This window comes from Sinohyriopsis cumingii, chromosome 10 (genome assembly GCF_028554795.1).
Source record: "Sinohyriopsis cumingii isolate HCF-2022 chromosome 10, ASM2855479v2, whole genome shotgun sequence".
Classification (NCBI taxonomy): Eukaryota; Metazoa; Mollusca; class Bivalvia; order Unionida; family Unionidae; genus Sinohyriopsis; species Sinohyriopsis cumingii.
Window position 1 is genome coordinate 93,189,327 of NC_142970.1, and position 15,813 is coordinate 93,205,139.

Genomic DNA, 15,813 nt, shown 5'->3' on the forward strand with positions numbered 1-15,813 from the left:
CTCATTTTTTTTGTGATATTGAGTGCAATAAAGCTCTATATCCAAACCGGAGGACTGTACTACAAGTGCAAGATTTACTGCAGTGTACTATTTCGTCGCATTCAATAACACTGTACACCAATTTTACTGCAACATGGTCAACCTATTTACCCCTACCATAAAATGCCTACAAATATGCCATGGGGATATCAATGGATACCAAAACTGATGTAAATTTAATAAACCTTGGTTCAAGATGCAAAAGCAAACTTTAACCTCAAAAAGAGGCCATAACTCAAGTCATATTTTGACACAACTGAGTGAAAATGTTTGATAAAAACATTAGCAAATTTGGTTTGAATTCAATGATTCCTTTAATAGTTGATGTGCAAGACCCAAATTCATGAGAAATGGATGGATGGTGATAGGTAACATTATGTTCCTTCAATGAGTATGTTATTTGGGTCAAACTTTTCTATGTTATGGTGCTATTACTCACAGTACATCCAGAGCCACCTTGTTATAGCTGTCTATCTGCTCATTAGTGATCATGGATCTATTAGGACCAAGTTGTTCTTCTATCACAGGATCTGTGAATTAAACACTTTAAATTAGTGTTGCATTAATTGAATTGATTTGTATTTACAAGAAGGAAAGGACCTTCATGTTAAGCCTACTATCAAAGCACAGCAGTAACATACTGACGCTGACCCCAAAGTAAAAAGGTTAAGCAAGCATGCCGCAAAATAAATTGTCTTAAATTAATCATGAAACATTTTCAGTATAAAGAAAATCCATCAGGGAGATGCAAATGAAAACAATTTAATCAAAAACCTTAGGGTCTACTGTAAAACAAGTTGGGTTAAAAATTCACCATCCATTTGCCAAAAAAAGTTTTTTTTCTTTCTTCAAAATATGGGATGTAAACCTTGATGTAAATTTACAATAACTGACCTTCACAAGGTCAAAAAGGCCATGCATTCATGTCACAGAATAAACTCTCTTTACTTCATATTCATTCACCCCCAGGTATAAAGAAAAGTTAACAACCAGTTAAGGAAATATAAGCAAATGAATAAGTTACACCCAAAAACAACACAAATTTTGTATAACTGTCACCTCAACTGCAACATCAAAGTACAAGCAAGTACATCACTGAATACACCATTTTACCTTCCTAATGATTTCATGCCAAGCTTGATGAGAATATATCAAGGGATTTTAGAAATGGAAACAAACCGTAAAACTAAAATCATAATACAAATATTCTTTGTGAAGTGGTAAAAGAAGCGCAAATAGCAAGAGAATGAATTGTCTTAGGTTCATAATAAATTCGCCAAGGATGAAGAGAATATATCATGGAATTTACAAACTGATTAAAACTTTCACCCAAACACTTGCAAACTGTTTGACATTGTCAACAATTAAAACAGGCTGTCTCTGTGCAAAGGCTGTTTCATTTAAATCTTCATGCACAAGTCATGTTGTGCAACTATCATTCATCCCAATCATCACACTCATCGTTCCATACCTGTACCTACCAAAGTCCTATGGCGATGGGCAACTGGCGAAGTAATAGGTGGAGATGACCAATGGAAGTTGTAGTCAGAGACCTGCACGTAAGTGGCCCTTGGACAAGTGGTCACTCTGCTCTGTACACAGGGCAGCAGAACAGTTCGGCAGCATTAAGAGCAACTGAGCAGACCTTTTCAGGAAAGCACTGCTCATGTTGCATAGGAAGGAGCCTAGAAAAAAGCCTGCCCTTCAAAATCTGGCCGGCATGCCGCAGCTGGTAAGATCATCCATATCTACAGTCAAAACTAACAACGAAAAAAATTCTTATTGTAGCATGGAACATCGGTACTCCAATGGACAAAGAGAACGTAGCAAGACTTCACAGGAGAACAGCCCTAGTTGCTAAGGAGCTTTCACGCTACAATATCGATATTGCAGCCTTGAGTGAAACCAGGTTTGCAGAGGAGGGTTCTCTGACTGAGCTAGCAAGCAGCTAAACCTTCTTCTGGAAAGGAAAACCCTAAAACAAAGACAGGATCCACAGAGTCAGCCTGGCTATCAAATCAAGTCTTCTGAAGCAGCTTCCGGACCTGCCTGTTGGTATCAAAGAGAGGCTAATGAAATTGCAACTACCTATCAGCCACAAACGCCACGCAACAATCATTAAGTACCTACTCCCCTACCCTCTCAAGCCCAGCAGAAACCATCGAGAAGTTCTACGAGGACCTCAGCTCTGTACTGTTTTCAGTTCCAGCTGACAACAAGATCATACTACTGGGGGACTTCAATGCCCATGTTGGCTGTGATTATGGTCAATGGAAAGGTGTGCTTGGACAACATGGTATCGCAAGATGAACAACAACAGCTTGCTCTTACTCAGCAAATGCGCAGAATTTGACCTCCTAATCACAAACTCAATGTTCAGAATAGCGAACAAACGCAAGAACACCTGGATGCACCCCAGATCTTGCCAATGGCACTTAATAAACTATGCAATAGTCTGCCCAGGATATCCTCATCACCAAGGCCATGTGAAGAGCGGAATGCTGGACAGACCACAGACTTGTCTGAACTATCCTAAAGCTGTGCATTGCCCCACATCACCCAAGTCATCCTAAGCTTGTGCATACAGCCTTCAACATTGTCAAACTCAAGCAGCCTTCCACCAAGCTCAATTTCCAGAAGAGCCTAGATGACAAGTTGTCCACCAACGGACCTATATGTAGAAATGCCTTAGAGAACTGGAACAAGCTCAGGGATATGATAAGAGAAACAGCTATGGTGACTCTATGGCCCCAAGAAGCAAACCCATCAAGACTGGTTCGATGAGAACAATGGTGGTCATTGAAGATCTGCTTGCCAGAAAGAACAAAGCATTCATGGACTGGCAGAATGAACCAAACTCCATCCGCAAAAAAGACCGCTTCAAATACTATCAAGCCAAGGCTTAGAGAGACTTCCGCAAGATGCATGACCAGTGGTGGAGAAGGAAAGCTGATGAAGTGCAATGCTATGCCAACACTATCAACTCAAAAGAATTCTACAACGCCATGAAATCAATCTTCAGCCCTTCAAAGTCTGGCTCTGCCCCCTTGCTTGCTGCAGATGGCAGTACACTAATAAAGGACAGGGTGGGCATTAAGGACAGATGGAAAGAACACTTCAGAAAGCTCCTAAACCTGACCTCATCAGTCAGCCAATCTGTTCTTGACCAAATACCCAAACAGCCAATGGATGACCAACTGGATGTTTGTCCAATGATAGAGGAGTTGAGGATGGCCATTAAACAAATGAACTGTGGAAGGGCACCTTGAAAGGATGGTATCCAAGTGTAGGTGTACAAGACTCTCAGTGAACAGACTCTGGATGCATTCCATGATGTACTAATCAGCATCTGGATGGAAGAGGAAATGCCAGATGACCTCCGCGATGCATCAATTGTGACCATCTATAAGAATAAAGGCACACATGCAGACTGCAGTAACTACAGAGGCATCTCCTTGCCCTCCATAGCTGGCAAAATACTTTCTCGCATCATTCTCAACAGGCTTATTGTGGCAGTGTCAGCAGATAAGCTACAAGAGTCTCAGTGTGGTTTTCGCCCAGACTGCAGCACCGCTGACATGATCTTCACAGTGAGACAAGCCTATGAGAAGTGCCTTGAGCAGAACATGAATCTGTATGCCATCTTCGTGGACCTGACAAAGGTTTTCGATACAGTCAACAGAGATGCACTGTGTGTAGTACTCAAGAAGCTTGGTTGTCCTCAGAAGTTTACCAACCTCATCCGGCTCTTTTATGATGACATGACTGGAGAGATTTTCTCCGACAGTGAACCCTCTGAGAAATTCCCCATTTCTAACAGTGTCAAACAGGGATGTGTACTCACTCTGGTACTCTTTAACCTCTTTCTTCATGGAGGTACTGCTCCATGTCAACTGTGACTATGACCTTGTTATCTACATCAGATATCTCCTGGATGGATCACTGTTTGATCTCCATCACTTAGCTGCAAAAAACCAAGATGCTAGAAAGACTCAACACTGAAGCAATCTTTGCAGAAGACTGTGCCCTCATAGCACATGAAAAGACTCACCTACAGGCATTCGTGGACAGGTTCTCTGAAGCCTCCAATCTATTTGGACTCACAATTAGCCCAGGAAAGGCAAAAGTCCTCTTCCAGCCCACTCCAAACACTGCCCCTTCACAACCCTGCATCACCATTGGTGACACGCAGCTGAAGAATGTGGACAGCTTCAAATACCTCACAATATTCATTGATGGATCCCTGGACTGAGATCACTGAGAGGATTCAAAAAGCCAGTCAAGCACTTGGATGACTCTGAACCAAGGTCTTGCAGCACAAGGACATATGCCTATCAACAAAGATGAAGGTGTACGATGCCTTTGTCCTCATGTCTCTTGTATGGCTGTGAAACATGGACTGAATACTGAAGGCATATCAGTTGGATCAATTTCACCTCTTTCTTCACACAGGTACTGATCCATGCCATCCAGGACCTTGACCATGGTATCTGCATTAGATATTGCCTGGATAGATCAGTGTTTGAGCTCTGTCACTTAGCTGCAAAATCCAAGATGCTAGAAAGACTCATCACTGAAGCACTCTTTGCAGATGACTGTGCCCTCAAGGCCCATGAAGAGACTCATCTACAGGCAATCATGGACAGGTTCTCGGAAGCATCCAATCTATTTGGACTCATAATTAGCCCAGGAAAGACAGAAGTCTTCTTCCAGCCCACCCCAAACACTGTCCCTTCATAACCCTGCATCACCATTGGCGACACACAGTTGAAGAATGTGGACAGTTTCAAAATACCACAGCAGCACAATATCCAGTGATGGCTCACTGGACAAAGATATCAATGTGAGGATCCAAAAATCCAGTCAAGCACATGGACGACTCCAAACCAAGGTCTTGCAGCACTAAGACAAATGTCTGTCAACAAAGATGAAGGTGTACAATGCAGATGTCCTCACGTCTCTCTTGAGTGAAACATGGACTGTGTGAGGATCCAAAAATCCAGTCAAGCACATGGACGACCCAAACCAAGGTCTTGCAGCACTAAGACAAATGTCTGTCAACAAAGATGAAGGTGTACAATGCAGATGTCCTCACGTCTCTCTTGAGTGAAACATGGACTGTGTGAGGATCCAAAAATCCAGTCAAGCACATGGACGACCCAAACCAAGGTCTTGCAGCACTAAGACAAATGTCTGTCAACAAAGATGAAGGTGTACAATGCAGATGTCCTCACGTCTCTCTTGAGTGAAACATGGACTGTCTACTGAAGGTATATCAGTCAGTTGGGACAATTCCACCAGCGCTCTCTGAGATCCATCATGCGGATCAAGTGGCAGGCCCGAATCCCCAACCAGGAAGTCCTTGATAGAGCCAACACAACAAGCATCGAAGCCAAAATAATCCAGACCCAGCTCTGTTGGACTGGAAATGTCATCTGCATGGATCAAAACAGAATCCCAAAGCAGCTGTTCTTTGGCAAGCATGCCCAGGGCAACCAAAACCAAGGCCACACTCACACGAGGTACAAAGACAATCTCAAGATGCACATCAAATGGACAGACCTTCAACCACACCAGCTCAAGCTCACTGCCTAAGACAGAAGTCACTGGCGAGCCCTAACCAGAAAAACCAGTTCCACCTTCGAGGATGACTGCCGCCAGTGTCTTGCTGTAGCTCATGAGAGGTGTCACAGAGCAGTGTCTCAGCCACCCCCAAACGTTGGTGTCCCATGCCCCACCTGCAACTGCTTGTGTGCATTGGAATTTGGACTCTGGAGCCACATGCGTATCCACCATCAATGAGATCACACAACTTGTCTTCCTCTGCCCAAGAGATTACCAAGAGAGAGAACTTGTCTAACAGCACAGACCCAGAGCTGTGCATTATGTTGCAGCAGATCTGGGTCTATGCAGTTTGCAACAAGTAATCAGTAGAACAAAGAACATACTCCCTGATCTACCAGCACATTATGCAACTGCAGATCAGGGTCTATGTTGTTTGCAGTTGGACTATACTTTTAAGTGAGTAAGATAATCACTATGTATTATTTCACGTCATCAGAGAAGAATAAACTACTTAAGAGCGATACTTCAAAATCAGAATACACTAATTCTTTTTAAAAAAATGAAAATGTCTCAGCATATCCTCATAATATTTACAATCAAATCAACTGACAAGATCTAGCTCTGTTTTCCCCCAACATAATGCAAAAGCAAAATTAAGAACAACACTTTGTTATGAAAACTGAACCCAAACATATACAGGTATTTTCTTATGAATTCAGAAACTAGAGTCCCATCAAAACTCTCATACCGCTCTGCATCACTGACAGTTGCATCAAAAGTGCTAAATCATTTAACAGCACTGTGAGTTGCATCAGAAGTACTAAACCACTTTAAAGCACTGTCAGTTCCATTTGAAGTCCTAAACCACTTAACAGCACCGAGTCACATTAAAAGTCCTAACCAGTTTACAGCACTGAGAGTAACATCAAAAGTCATAACCACTTTATAGCACTGAGTCACATCAAAAGTCCTAACCTGTTTACAGCACAGAGTTGCTTCAAAAGTCCTAACCACTTTACAGCACTGACAATTGCAAATAAAAGTCTTAACCATTTTACAACACTGAAAGTCACATAAAAAAGTTACAACACTTTATAGCATTTTCAGTTGCATCAAAAGTCCTAAACCAGTTATAGTATTTATAGTCACATCAAAAGTCATAACCATTTTACAGAACTGAGAGTTGCATCAAAAGTCCTAACTCTCTTTATAGCACTAAGGGTTGCATCAAAAGTCCTAACCACTTTACAGCACTGTGAGTTGCATCAAAAGTCCTAACTCTATTTATAGCACTGTTGAGTTGGATAAAAAGAACTCTACAGCACTGAGAGTTGCATCAAAAGACCTAACTCTATTTATAGCACTAAGAGTTGCATCAAAAGTCCTAACCACTTTACAGCACTGAGTTCCATCAAAAGTCCGAACTCAATTTATAGCACTGTGAGTTGGATAAAAAGAACTCTATTTACAGCAATGAGAGTTGCAAAGATCCTTAACCAGTTTATAGTATTTATATCGCATTAAAAGTCCTAACCACTTTACAGCACTGAGAGTTGCATCAAAAGTCCTAACTATTTATAGCACTGTGAGTTGGATAAAAAGAACTCTATTTACAGCACTGAGAGTTACATCAAAAGTCCTAACTCTATTTATAGCACTGAGAGTTGCATCAAAAATCCTAACTATTTATAGCATGGAGGGTTGCATCAAAAGTCCTAACCACTTTACAGCACTGTGAGTTGCATCAAAAGTCCTAACTCTATTTATAGCACTGTGAGTTGCATCAAAAGTCCTAAACCAGTTTATAGTATTTATAGTCACATTAAAAGTCCTAACTACTTTACAACACTGAGAGTTACATCAAAAGTCCTAACCACTTTACTGCACTGTGAGTTGCATCAAAAGTCCTAACTCTATTTATAACACTGTGAGTTGGATAAAAAGAACTCTATTTACAGCAATGAGAGTTGCATCAAAGGTCCTAATCCTACAATGAACCTCATTGGGATGTTGTACAATTACTTCACTCCATTACAATTTATCATATTTATATTGTTATGCATACACATTACTTCAATCTAATTCATACCAACTATAAATTCATTGTGACTGCGCATACTGAGTTTCAAATGCATATATAGCACTTTTGACAAAAAAAGGCCAGTCCCAAACCTATTTTCATACATTTCCAAACATTAGAGACTCTCCGTGAGGTTTTTATATAAAAAAAATCCTGCCTTAATATCTAGTATAAAAATAACAACACTGTAAGATTTATTATGCAAAATGCCTACATCCCAATGTGCATCACTACATGTCTGGTCTCCATAGATGTCCCAAAACAAGTTATAGCAAAAATGTGACAAAACGACATGTATTAAATGTTGCCAAGTAATGCACAGGAACAATATATATGTTACCTTGCAATGTCCAAAGGATCCTTGTGGATTCTGACATTTTGTCCAGGTACTTTACAATGGTGGACAGATTAGCTGAAAATAGATACAAAAATCAAGTACAATCATTAGCAAAAACTACATATAAATATGTCAATTAAGAGTCCATGAAATATATACTTGTAAAGGAGAGAAATATTTCCAATTCTCGCACATGCCCCCCCAACCCCCATAAGGGATGTGTCTACAGTATAGTTTTAACTGAAAACAAATTGTTTACCTCAATCATGAGTACGAGGAACAGAACACAATATGCATTCCATCTGCAACTCTGCATAAGAATCATTAGGGTTCAAAATTAATGGAAATATGTTAGTAAATTTCCTATCAGATTAGTAGATTTCGTAATTTGAATAGTCCAATGGATAGTAAGGTTTCAGTTGTCACCTGTCAGTGTTTATAAGTAATTTTCATAAATCAGAAAGTCCAAGTTCTCCAGAGGCAATTATGCAAATTCACTAAGATTCAGAACTTCCCTAGAGAGATAGAAAAAATTAGAATTTTATAAATCACATTTCAAAATAGAGCAGTATAAACTTTTACTGGTTTAGTTAGAACTATAAATTAAAGTTGCAATTCTAAGTCTGCAAGTCCAAATTTCCTCTAACCTTTACTATCCCATTTTAGATATTGTGACATCTATGTTGAGATGCGAGTTTACAGTGCATGGTCAAATACAAAGTTTGAATTCACCAAAACTGCAATATTAGCAAAATCTTAATGGTACATTAGATGCCCTTCATATCCAAGTTAGCATGAGACCCATAAACAGTACATTAGATGCCCTCCATCTCTGAGTCAGCATGAGTACCATAAACAGTAAATTAGATGCCCTCCATCTCTGAGTCAGCATCAGTATTATAAACAGTACATTAGATGCCCTCCATCTCCGAGTCAGCATGAGTACCATAAACAGTACATTAGATGCCCTCCATCTCCTAGTCATGACGAGTACCATAAACAGTACATTAGATGCCCTCCATCTCAGAGTCAGCATGAGTACCATAGACAGTACAATGTATGCCATCCATCTCCGAGTCAGCACGAGTACCATAAACAGTACATTAGATGCCATCCATCTCCTAGTCAACATCAGTACCATAAACAGTACATTAGATGAACTCTGTCTCTAAGTCTGCATGAGTACCATAAACAGTACATTAGATGCCGTCCATCTCTGAGTCATCATGAGTACCATAAACAGTACATTAGATGCCCTCCATCTCTGAGTCATCATGAGTACCATAAACAGTACATTAGATGCCATCCACCTCCAAGTTAGCATGAGTACCATAAACAGTAAATTAGATGCACTCCATCTCTAAGTCAGCATGAGGACCATAAACAGCACATTAGATGACCTCTGTCTCTAAGTCTGCATGAGTACCATAAACAGTACATTAGATGTCCTCCATCTCTAAGTCTGCATGAGTACCATAAACAGTACATTAGATGTCCTCCATCTCTAAGTCAGCATGAGTACCATAAACAGTACATTAGATGTCCTCCATCTCTAAGTCAGCATGAGTACCATAAACAGTAAATTAGATGCCCTCCATCAGCAATTCTGTATATTAGATGCCCTTCATATCCAAGTTAGCATGTATTAGTATATTTTTGGTAAATAAGGCTTTTTCCCAATGATTTTTTCGTGGAAGCCTTTATTCGAAGAAATCAATGGGAATCAATTAGATACTGTTCACCCTCCCTGCCGCTCACGATTCTATCATATTCTGTGTTCAGCTGCAAGATAAGATTTGCTATAACTAACAAAACATGTTTAAGCAATGTGGTTTGTGACTAAATGCATATTTACAGGATCATAACATGTACCAAGTTTCAGTCATCCACTGAAAAAACAGCAATAACTCAGAACTGCGACTCCTGAAATGCAAATCTGATGATGACCATAATACGTACCAAGTATCAAAGCATTCTGTCATACAATACATACAGCTGCAGGACGAGACAACAAAAAAAACTATGAGCATAGTGGTTGGTCACAAGACATAGCTTCTGATAAAGACCAAAACTGATATCAAGTTACTTGGTGATCCAATGAAAACCTGTTGCATCCACAAGATTGAATTACACTACAAGTCATAAATGCCAGTAACTCTTAAAAAATTGTGGAACCACACTAATTTGTCTTTATTTGCATCTTCTGGTGATGACCAGAATCTTTACTAAGTTTCAAAGCAATGTATTGAAATCTGAGAGACTATCCGCATTCACAAAACCCTAAGACATCATACATACCCCCTGTGTACACAACTACAAGATCAACTACCAAATCAAAATGAGGTCTATGTAAGACAGGGAGCACATACAACATTTCTCCACTTCTATGCACAATTACGAGATTGCCAAAATTATGAGGTCTATGTATGACAGGGAGCACATTCTACATCCCCCAGCCTGAAAACACAACAAGACTACCAAAATTACAAGACTACCAAAATTACACTGAAGTCCATGCACTACATATGACATACCTCTGAAGTTATTTAAGGCCTCCAGGCTCCCATTATTCACCTTGATACTCCACTGCAAATAAAACAAAACTCTTTATAAAAGCGAGTAAGAACATTAAGTTCATGTACAATGCGTACAACACTGTATGACAAACGATATCCATTGTGTGAAGGCAGCATAACATTTAACACAGAATATACTTACTCAAAGGCAATATGTCCTTCTGCCTAGAAAGATGACCCCCATTAAATTAAATGTGGATTTACAATTTTTGCTTGAAAATATCAAAGCTTCTGTAGAGCTGGTTAAATTCAAAAGCATGTGCATTTCATTGATCTAACACGAATATCTTTCAACTGATGAATGGAAAATATTAGCAACGATGAAAAGAAAATGTGAAAATCAAAATTGGAATTAAAAATTATAAAGTCAGAATAATAATACAGACATAAATAATGATTGTTAGCATGTATGTAATCTGTGCTCCCAAAAATATTTCTCTTACACAGGTCAAGAGCAAGTGGCTTTTAAGGATTAAGTTGCCCTATGTAAAAATCTGTCTGCCCCAAGTGAAAATCTACTTGCCCTATGTAAAAATCTACTTGACCCCTGTCAAAAATTGCACTGATTTCTAAATAAATTCCAACATACTAAGTGATTACTTATTTTTATAAACTGTTTTGATACGAATGGTTTAGAACTATAAAACCACCTGACAGCACAGGTCACCTTTGGAGAAACATTTGGCATTTTTTAATTGGAATATCAATAAATTATAGAATTAAGTGAATGGAGTAATATAAAATAAAGCACTCTCCAAGCTGAATCAACACACTAACCAACGGTATCTTAAGTCAGAACACCTGAAAACTGACCTTAAATTAATGTAAAACAAAAGGCAAAGCATGATGTCAAGGCCAGATGGACAGATCGGCTTGGGTTTGTGGGTGTAATGCCATTTGTCAATGCATGATAGGCTATACTTGGCAGCCAGTATATTTAGTGAAGGTTGAACCACAGCAAACCCTGGAAAGAACCACTAATCCACAAGTAGCTACTGCTAAGCTTTCTCACATTGGCAAGGACAAGACTAATATCCACAAAGACGGGTGAAATGTGAGTGAACTGTGGAGGCAAGTGTCTCAGACCACAAAGACGGGTGAAATGTGAGTGAACTGTGGAGGCAAGTGTCTCAGACCACAAAGACGGGTGAAATGTGAGTGAACTGTGGAGGCAAGTGTCTCAGTCCACTTGGTCACTACTGGTTTTGGTGATGGACAGGTGCACTTAATCATTAACCAAAAACTTTTAAACTTGTCCTTCTCACTATAAACAAGCTCTGAACCCAATGTTTCATGCTTTCAAGATCTTTAAAACAGCAGCTGTTGCTGGATAAATGACTATATATCTTGCAATACTTATGAAGGGAGAGAAAAGCAAGTAAAAAAAGTATTAATATGGTCAAAACCTGCATGCCAAGCCTATGATTAGTGCATTGCCTGAAAAACCACACAAAATGTTAATGTCACCACAAGTGACTGCTGTCTTGCTTGCCACTATCATGAAAAAAAAAACTAAAAGTGCCTGAATATACATCTAAATACACAGAAGTGAAATTTAAATCACAACTCCTTCACATGTAAATAACTAAAACTTTAGCCCACTGACTATATACAACACAGTGTGCTTCAATGAATATTCTATTAAGAATAATATTGGGAGAAATATTCAGACTGGTATTCAAATATCTGGTGCATCATTTATTCATGCATGTGTCCACCTTAATGCACGTAAAGAGTTAGTCAAACTTAGAGATGGACCCCAAGATATGAAGTGTCTTACCAACTGATCTCTCAGACCAACAACTTGATCTCTGCCTTTTTATTTACCTGATGCTACTGGGTGCATCACCATTAATATCCAAATAAATAATAAAAAATGCAGAAAAAACTATGTGCATATTAAACTAATCCCATGAATATAATGATCAGAGCCAAGGACTAATAAGTATTGTTCAGCTCAAGTCAGAATGACATGCTGCTGTCATAAAGTAACAATGGTATGTTAGCCATTGTGGATTTTCTCCATTGGATTATGAGATGCATTAGAAAGGCTATCAGTCTATAACCAGTTGATCATGTGACAAGTGACTTCCTTTGTAAACAATCAGTATCTTGTGTGCTAGCTAAACAGACATGTTATCACTATAATTTATTTTGAAACTGGAATGGTTACCAATAAAAGAACAAGTTGATGCAAAAAGTGCAAAATGTCATTGCTTTAGAAGAAAAAGTTAAAGTATGCTGACTAAATGAAAAGAGTCCCATTTTCATTGCTGAGAAATTCTGATGCCAGACTGATTCAAACAGAATATGTATTCTGATACAGTATGAAAATGGAATGCATACATGCCTAACCCTGGTGAGGAAAAAGTGTAATCCAAGTCAACAAAAAGAGTAATCAGAGCAGAAAAAGAATAATCCAAATATCCACCTCCGCCTCGATAACCCGTGCACAACAGGGTCCACAGACATAGACTGCACTATAAGCGAGGCGCGAGTTACAGAGAGACCTCTTTAAATTGAGAAAAATATCGCTTTAAGATCGAGAAAACCGTAAGGGGGGGGGGGGCAGCGTTAGGGAACTGGGCTGTTTAATGACTGAATCCTCAGTGTATCCCCCAGGGGTGTAAAATTGAGGGTACAAAAAAACCTTGGTGTCAAAACTGGGGGTCAAATAAAACGTGGGGGTAAAAAAAATACTGACAAATTTTCATACGACTCGTACTTTTTCAGCTTGAAATAGGATATTGCAACTTGCACAACATACTCTCTCTCTCTCTCTCTTTTTCTAAACATACAAATACACCAACTTGCACAATTAACAAACAAATGCATTGTCCATTTAAAGAATAATTGCATTAGTTCATTTTTCTTTTAAAGTCATACTTTTAAGTCTCCTCAAACAATATTATAGCCCAACACATTACATATAAGCCAATACAGAAAGCCAAATAAATCTTTTTAACAAAATGGGAGTTAATTTACCGCCTTTCATAAAATGTGTACTATCATAGGTTTCATGGTACTTCGTCCTAGAACACATTTATCCAAATATCCAGGAGGATAATGATTCATCTTCTTTCTAGTAAGTTACACTTGAACTTTAAGATCATTCTTTTTTTGCAGCAAAAGTTAAAAACAAACAAAATCTGCAATGACCCGCTGATTTTGTAATCCAAATAACGCATTTGTCTCTGCAAGTTTACTTATTTCACTGTTGTGAAATAATGTCTTAGGTTATAATGTGTTCTCCAGATATCTTATGGCAAACGAGGGCAGATTTTTGAAAATTCTAAAATCCTGTCATGAAAAGATTTTTCACTTTTGCAGTCTTTGCAATCACGTGATCAGAAGTCACACCGGTAATCATAATGAATGTGCCGTATTCCAGTCAAGGGAATTATTTTCTCCATTTTTCATTAAAGTTAGATCCACAGTTACTATTTTGTGTTCTGCTTCTTTCACTTTCTTCGCTAATACATTTTAGTGCATGACGATTTAATCTGGAGATCACTTTCTAGTGCAACATGCCTTGAGGTTAAACATCTAGATGACAGCTTGCTGAGCTCGAGCGAACTCATGAGAAGCTCGCAAGATTAGGGGAAGCTACTCCATCATAACATTGCCTATGCTAGTCTGGTTCATTGTTTTATATGTTCCCTGCGTTGCACTTTGCTATACGAGAGGAGCGCAAGGCAGGGAGCACACAAAGCGGGGAACCAGTCAATGCCTATACTCGAAGTATATACGATGCCATCCATCGTCCAATGCATTGGGTATTAAATAAATCCTGATCATATTATGAAAATCCTTTGCGTCAAAAAAACGCACGTCAACAAAATGTGTGCATCAATTTTCTCAAGCATGCATCAGGAGACGCACAACTGTGCGTAAAGGGAAATGCTGATCCTTATTTTACAATCACAAAGATAATAATTTTTAATAATGCACTTTTTCTAATGAAGTTGTTTGTTATTCTGTTCAAATAACATTTTTTCTCCTCAAAATATCCAACATATGAAAGATCGTTCCAACTGGTTTGAACAACCATCACGTGTATGCGAAAAATATGTGAATTACGTCACTGCTTTTTGTTTTCTTGATGAGTCTGGTTCCTGTAGTGGTATTTAATAGTATCTTGCAAATCAGTAGCCCACAATTTGGGAACTAGACTAACTGTTGATACACACCAAACAAGATTCCTTTTTTTCTCTTCAAAATCATGCAACATTTATTTCGTGACATGTCTACGTCGAAACTCAATTTTTTTGTGTTCAACTAATACAATGTTAATGTCGTGATTTCACTGGAAGTAATAATGAAATTTCTTATCATCCCTGGGGATATCTCTAAATGCCAGATCAAGAATTCTCTGAAACTCGCTTGCCCAGAATGGTCTGTATCTGTGAAATCAAGCTCTTTATTTTATGAAGTATTCATTTTACTTTGCTGCCTTGGTATCTTTGATCACAGTTATGAAACAGTCGGTTAATTTAATAATTTCTGTTACATGCACAACGTTCATTAGAGTGTTCGATTGATCAAATGAAGTGAGTTCACCTGACATATGACCAAGGCCGCTAGATTTTAAGTTAATCCGATTTTTTTGCCTTTTAACTTTTCTTTTATTCCACCTCCTTTTTTTTATTCAAAAGACATAATTAACGTGATAATATAAAGGAGGCCAGCTTTTAATTCAGTGCAACAATACAACAAATACTTCCGCAAGTCAGTTATCAAAACACAGTCGGCACTTAATTAGGTTCTCAGAGAAATGATTGCGGACATAGCTGTTACGGCAGATTGATACATTTTACGTTTAATTACAAGAGGACACATTGCACTTATGACGATTACACTTAAAAGGAACCAAAAGATGGAACTAGAACACTAATTTCCATTGATAAAAAAATTTTAATTTGTATTTATTTATTAAAGTACTGCATCCACTCGGCGTGACATTTTCATTGATCAAAATTTCCTTACATATCGTTAATTGCGATGTACTAGGAATGTTGCTTGGAAAGGAAATGTAAAAATTTTACAAGTTATTTTAAATTTGATATTTCATAGTGTTGATTAAAATTTCCAGGTCCTACCTATTGTTTTCAATGATAAAACGAGCAATACATCAAAGTTTCCATTACCAATTTTGATTGCTATTTTCTTCAAATTCAACAAATAGGAATACATTCTTTGAGTATTTTCGGGTTAAA

At 38.4% G+C, this 15,813-nt stretch overlaps 1 protein-coding gene across 2 annotated transcripts in view; it reads right to left on the minus strand.

The window, feature by feature from the left end:
* The window catches only part of LOC149790594 (N-acetylneuraminate (7)9-O-acetyltransferase-like), a 139,145-nt gene that overhangs the window by 105,976 nt on the left and 17,356 nt on the right, over positions 1 to 15,813 (minus strand). For both annotated transcript variants that reach the window (XM_089972693.1, XM_089972690.1), the window contains exons 5-7: positions 10,556 to 10,607; positions 8,025 to 8,096; positions 479 to 569 (exon numbers count right to left, since the gene is read on the minus strand). In XM_089972693.1, the coding sequence (XP_089828819.1) occupies positions 479 to 569; positions 8,025 to 8,096; positions 10,556 to 10,607 (215 nt within the window). The remainder of the gene's footprint in view (positions 1 to 478; positions 570 to 8,024; positions 8,097 to 10,555; positions 10,608 to 15,813) is intronic.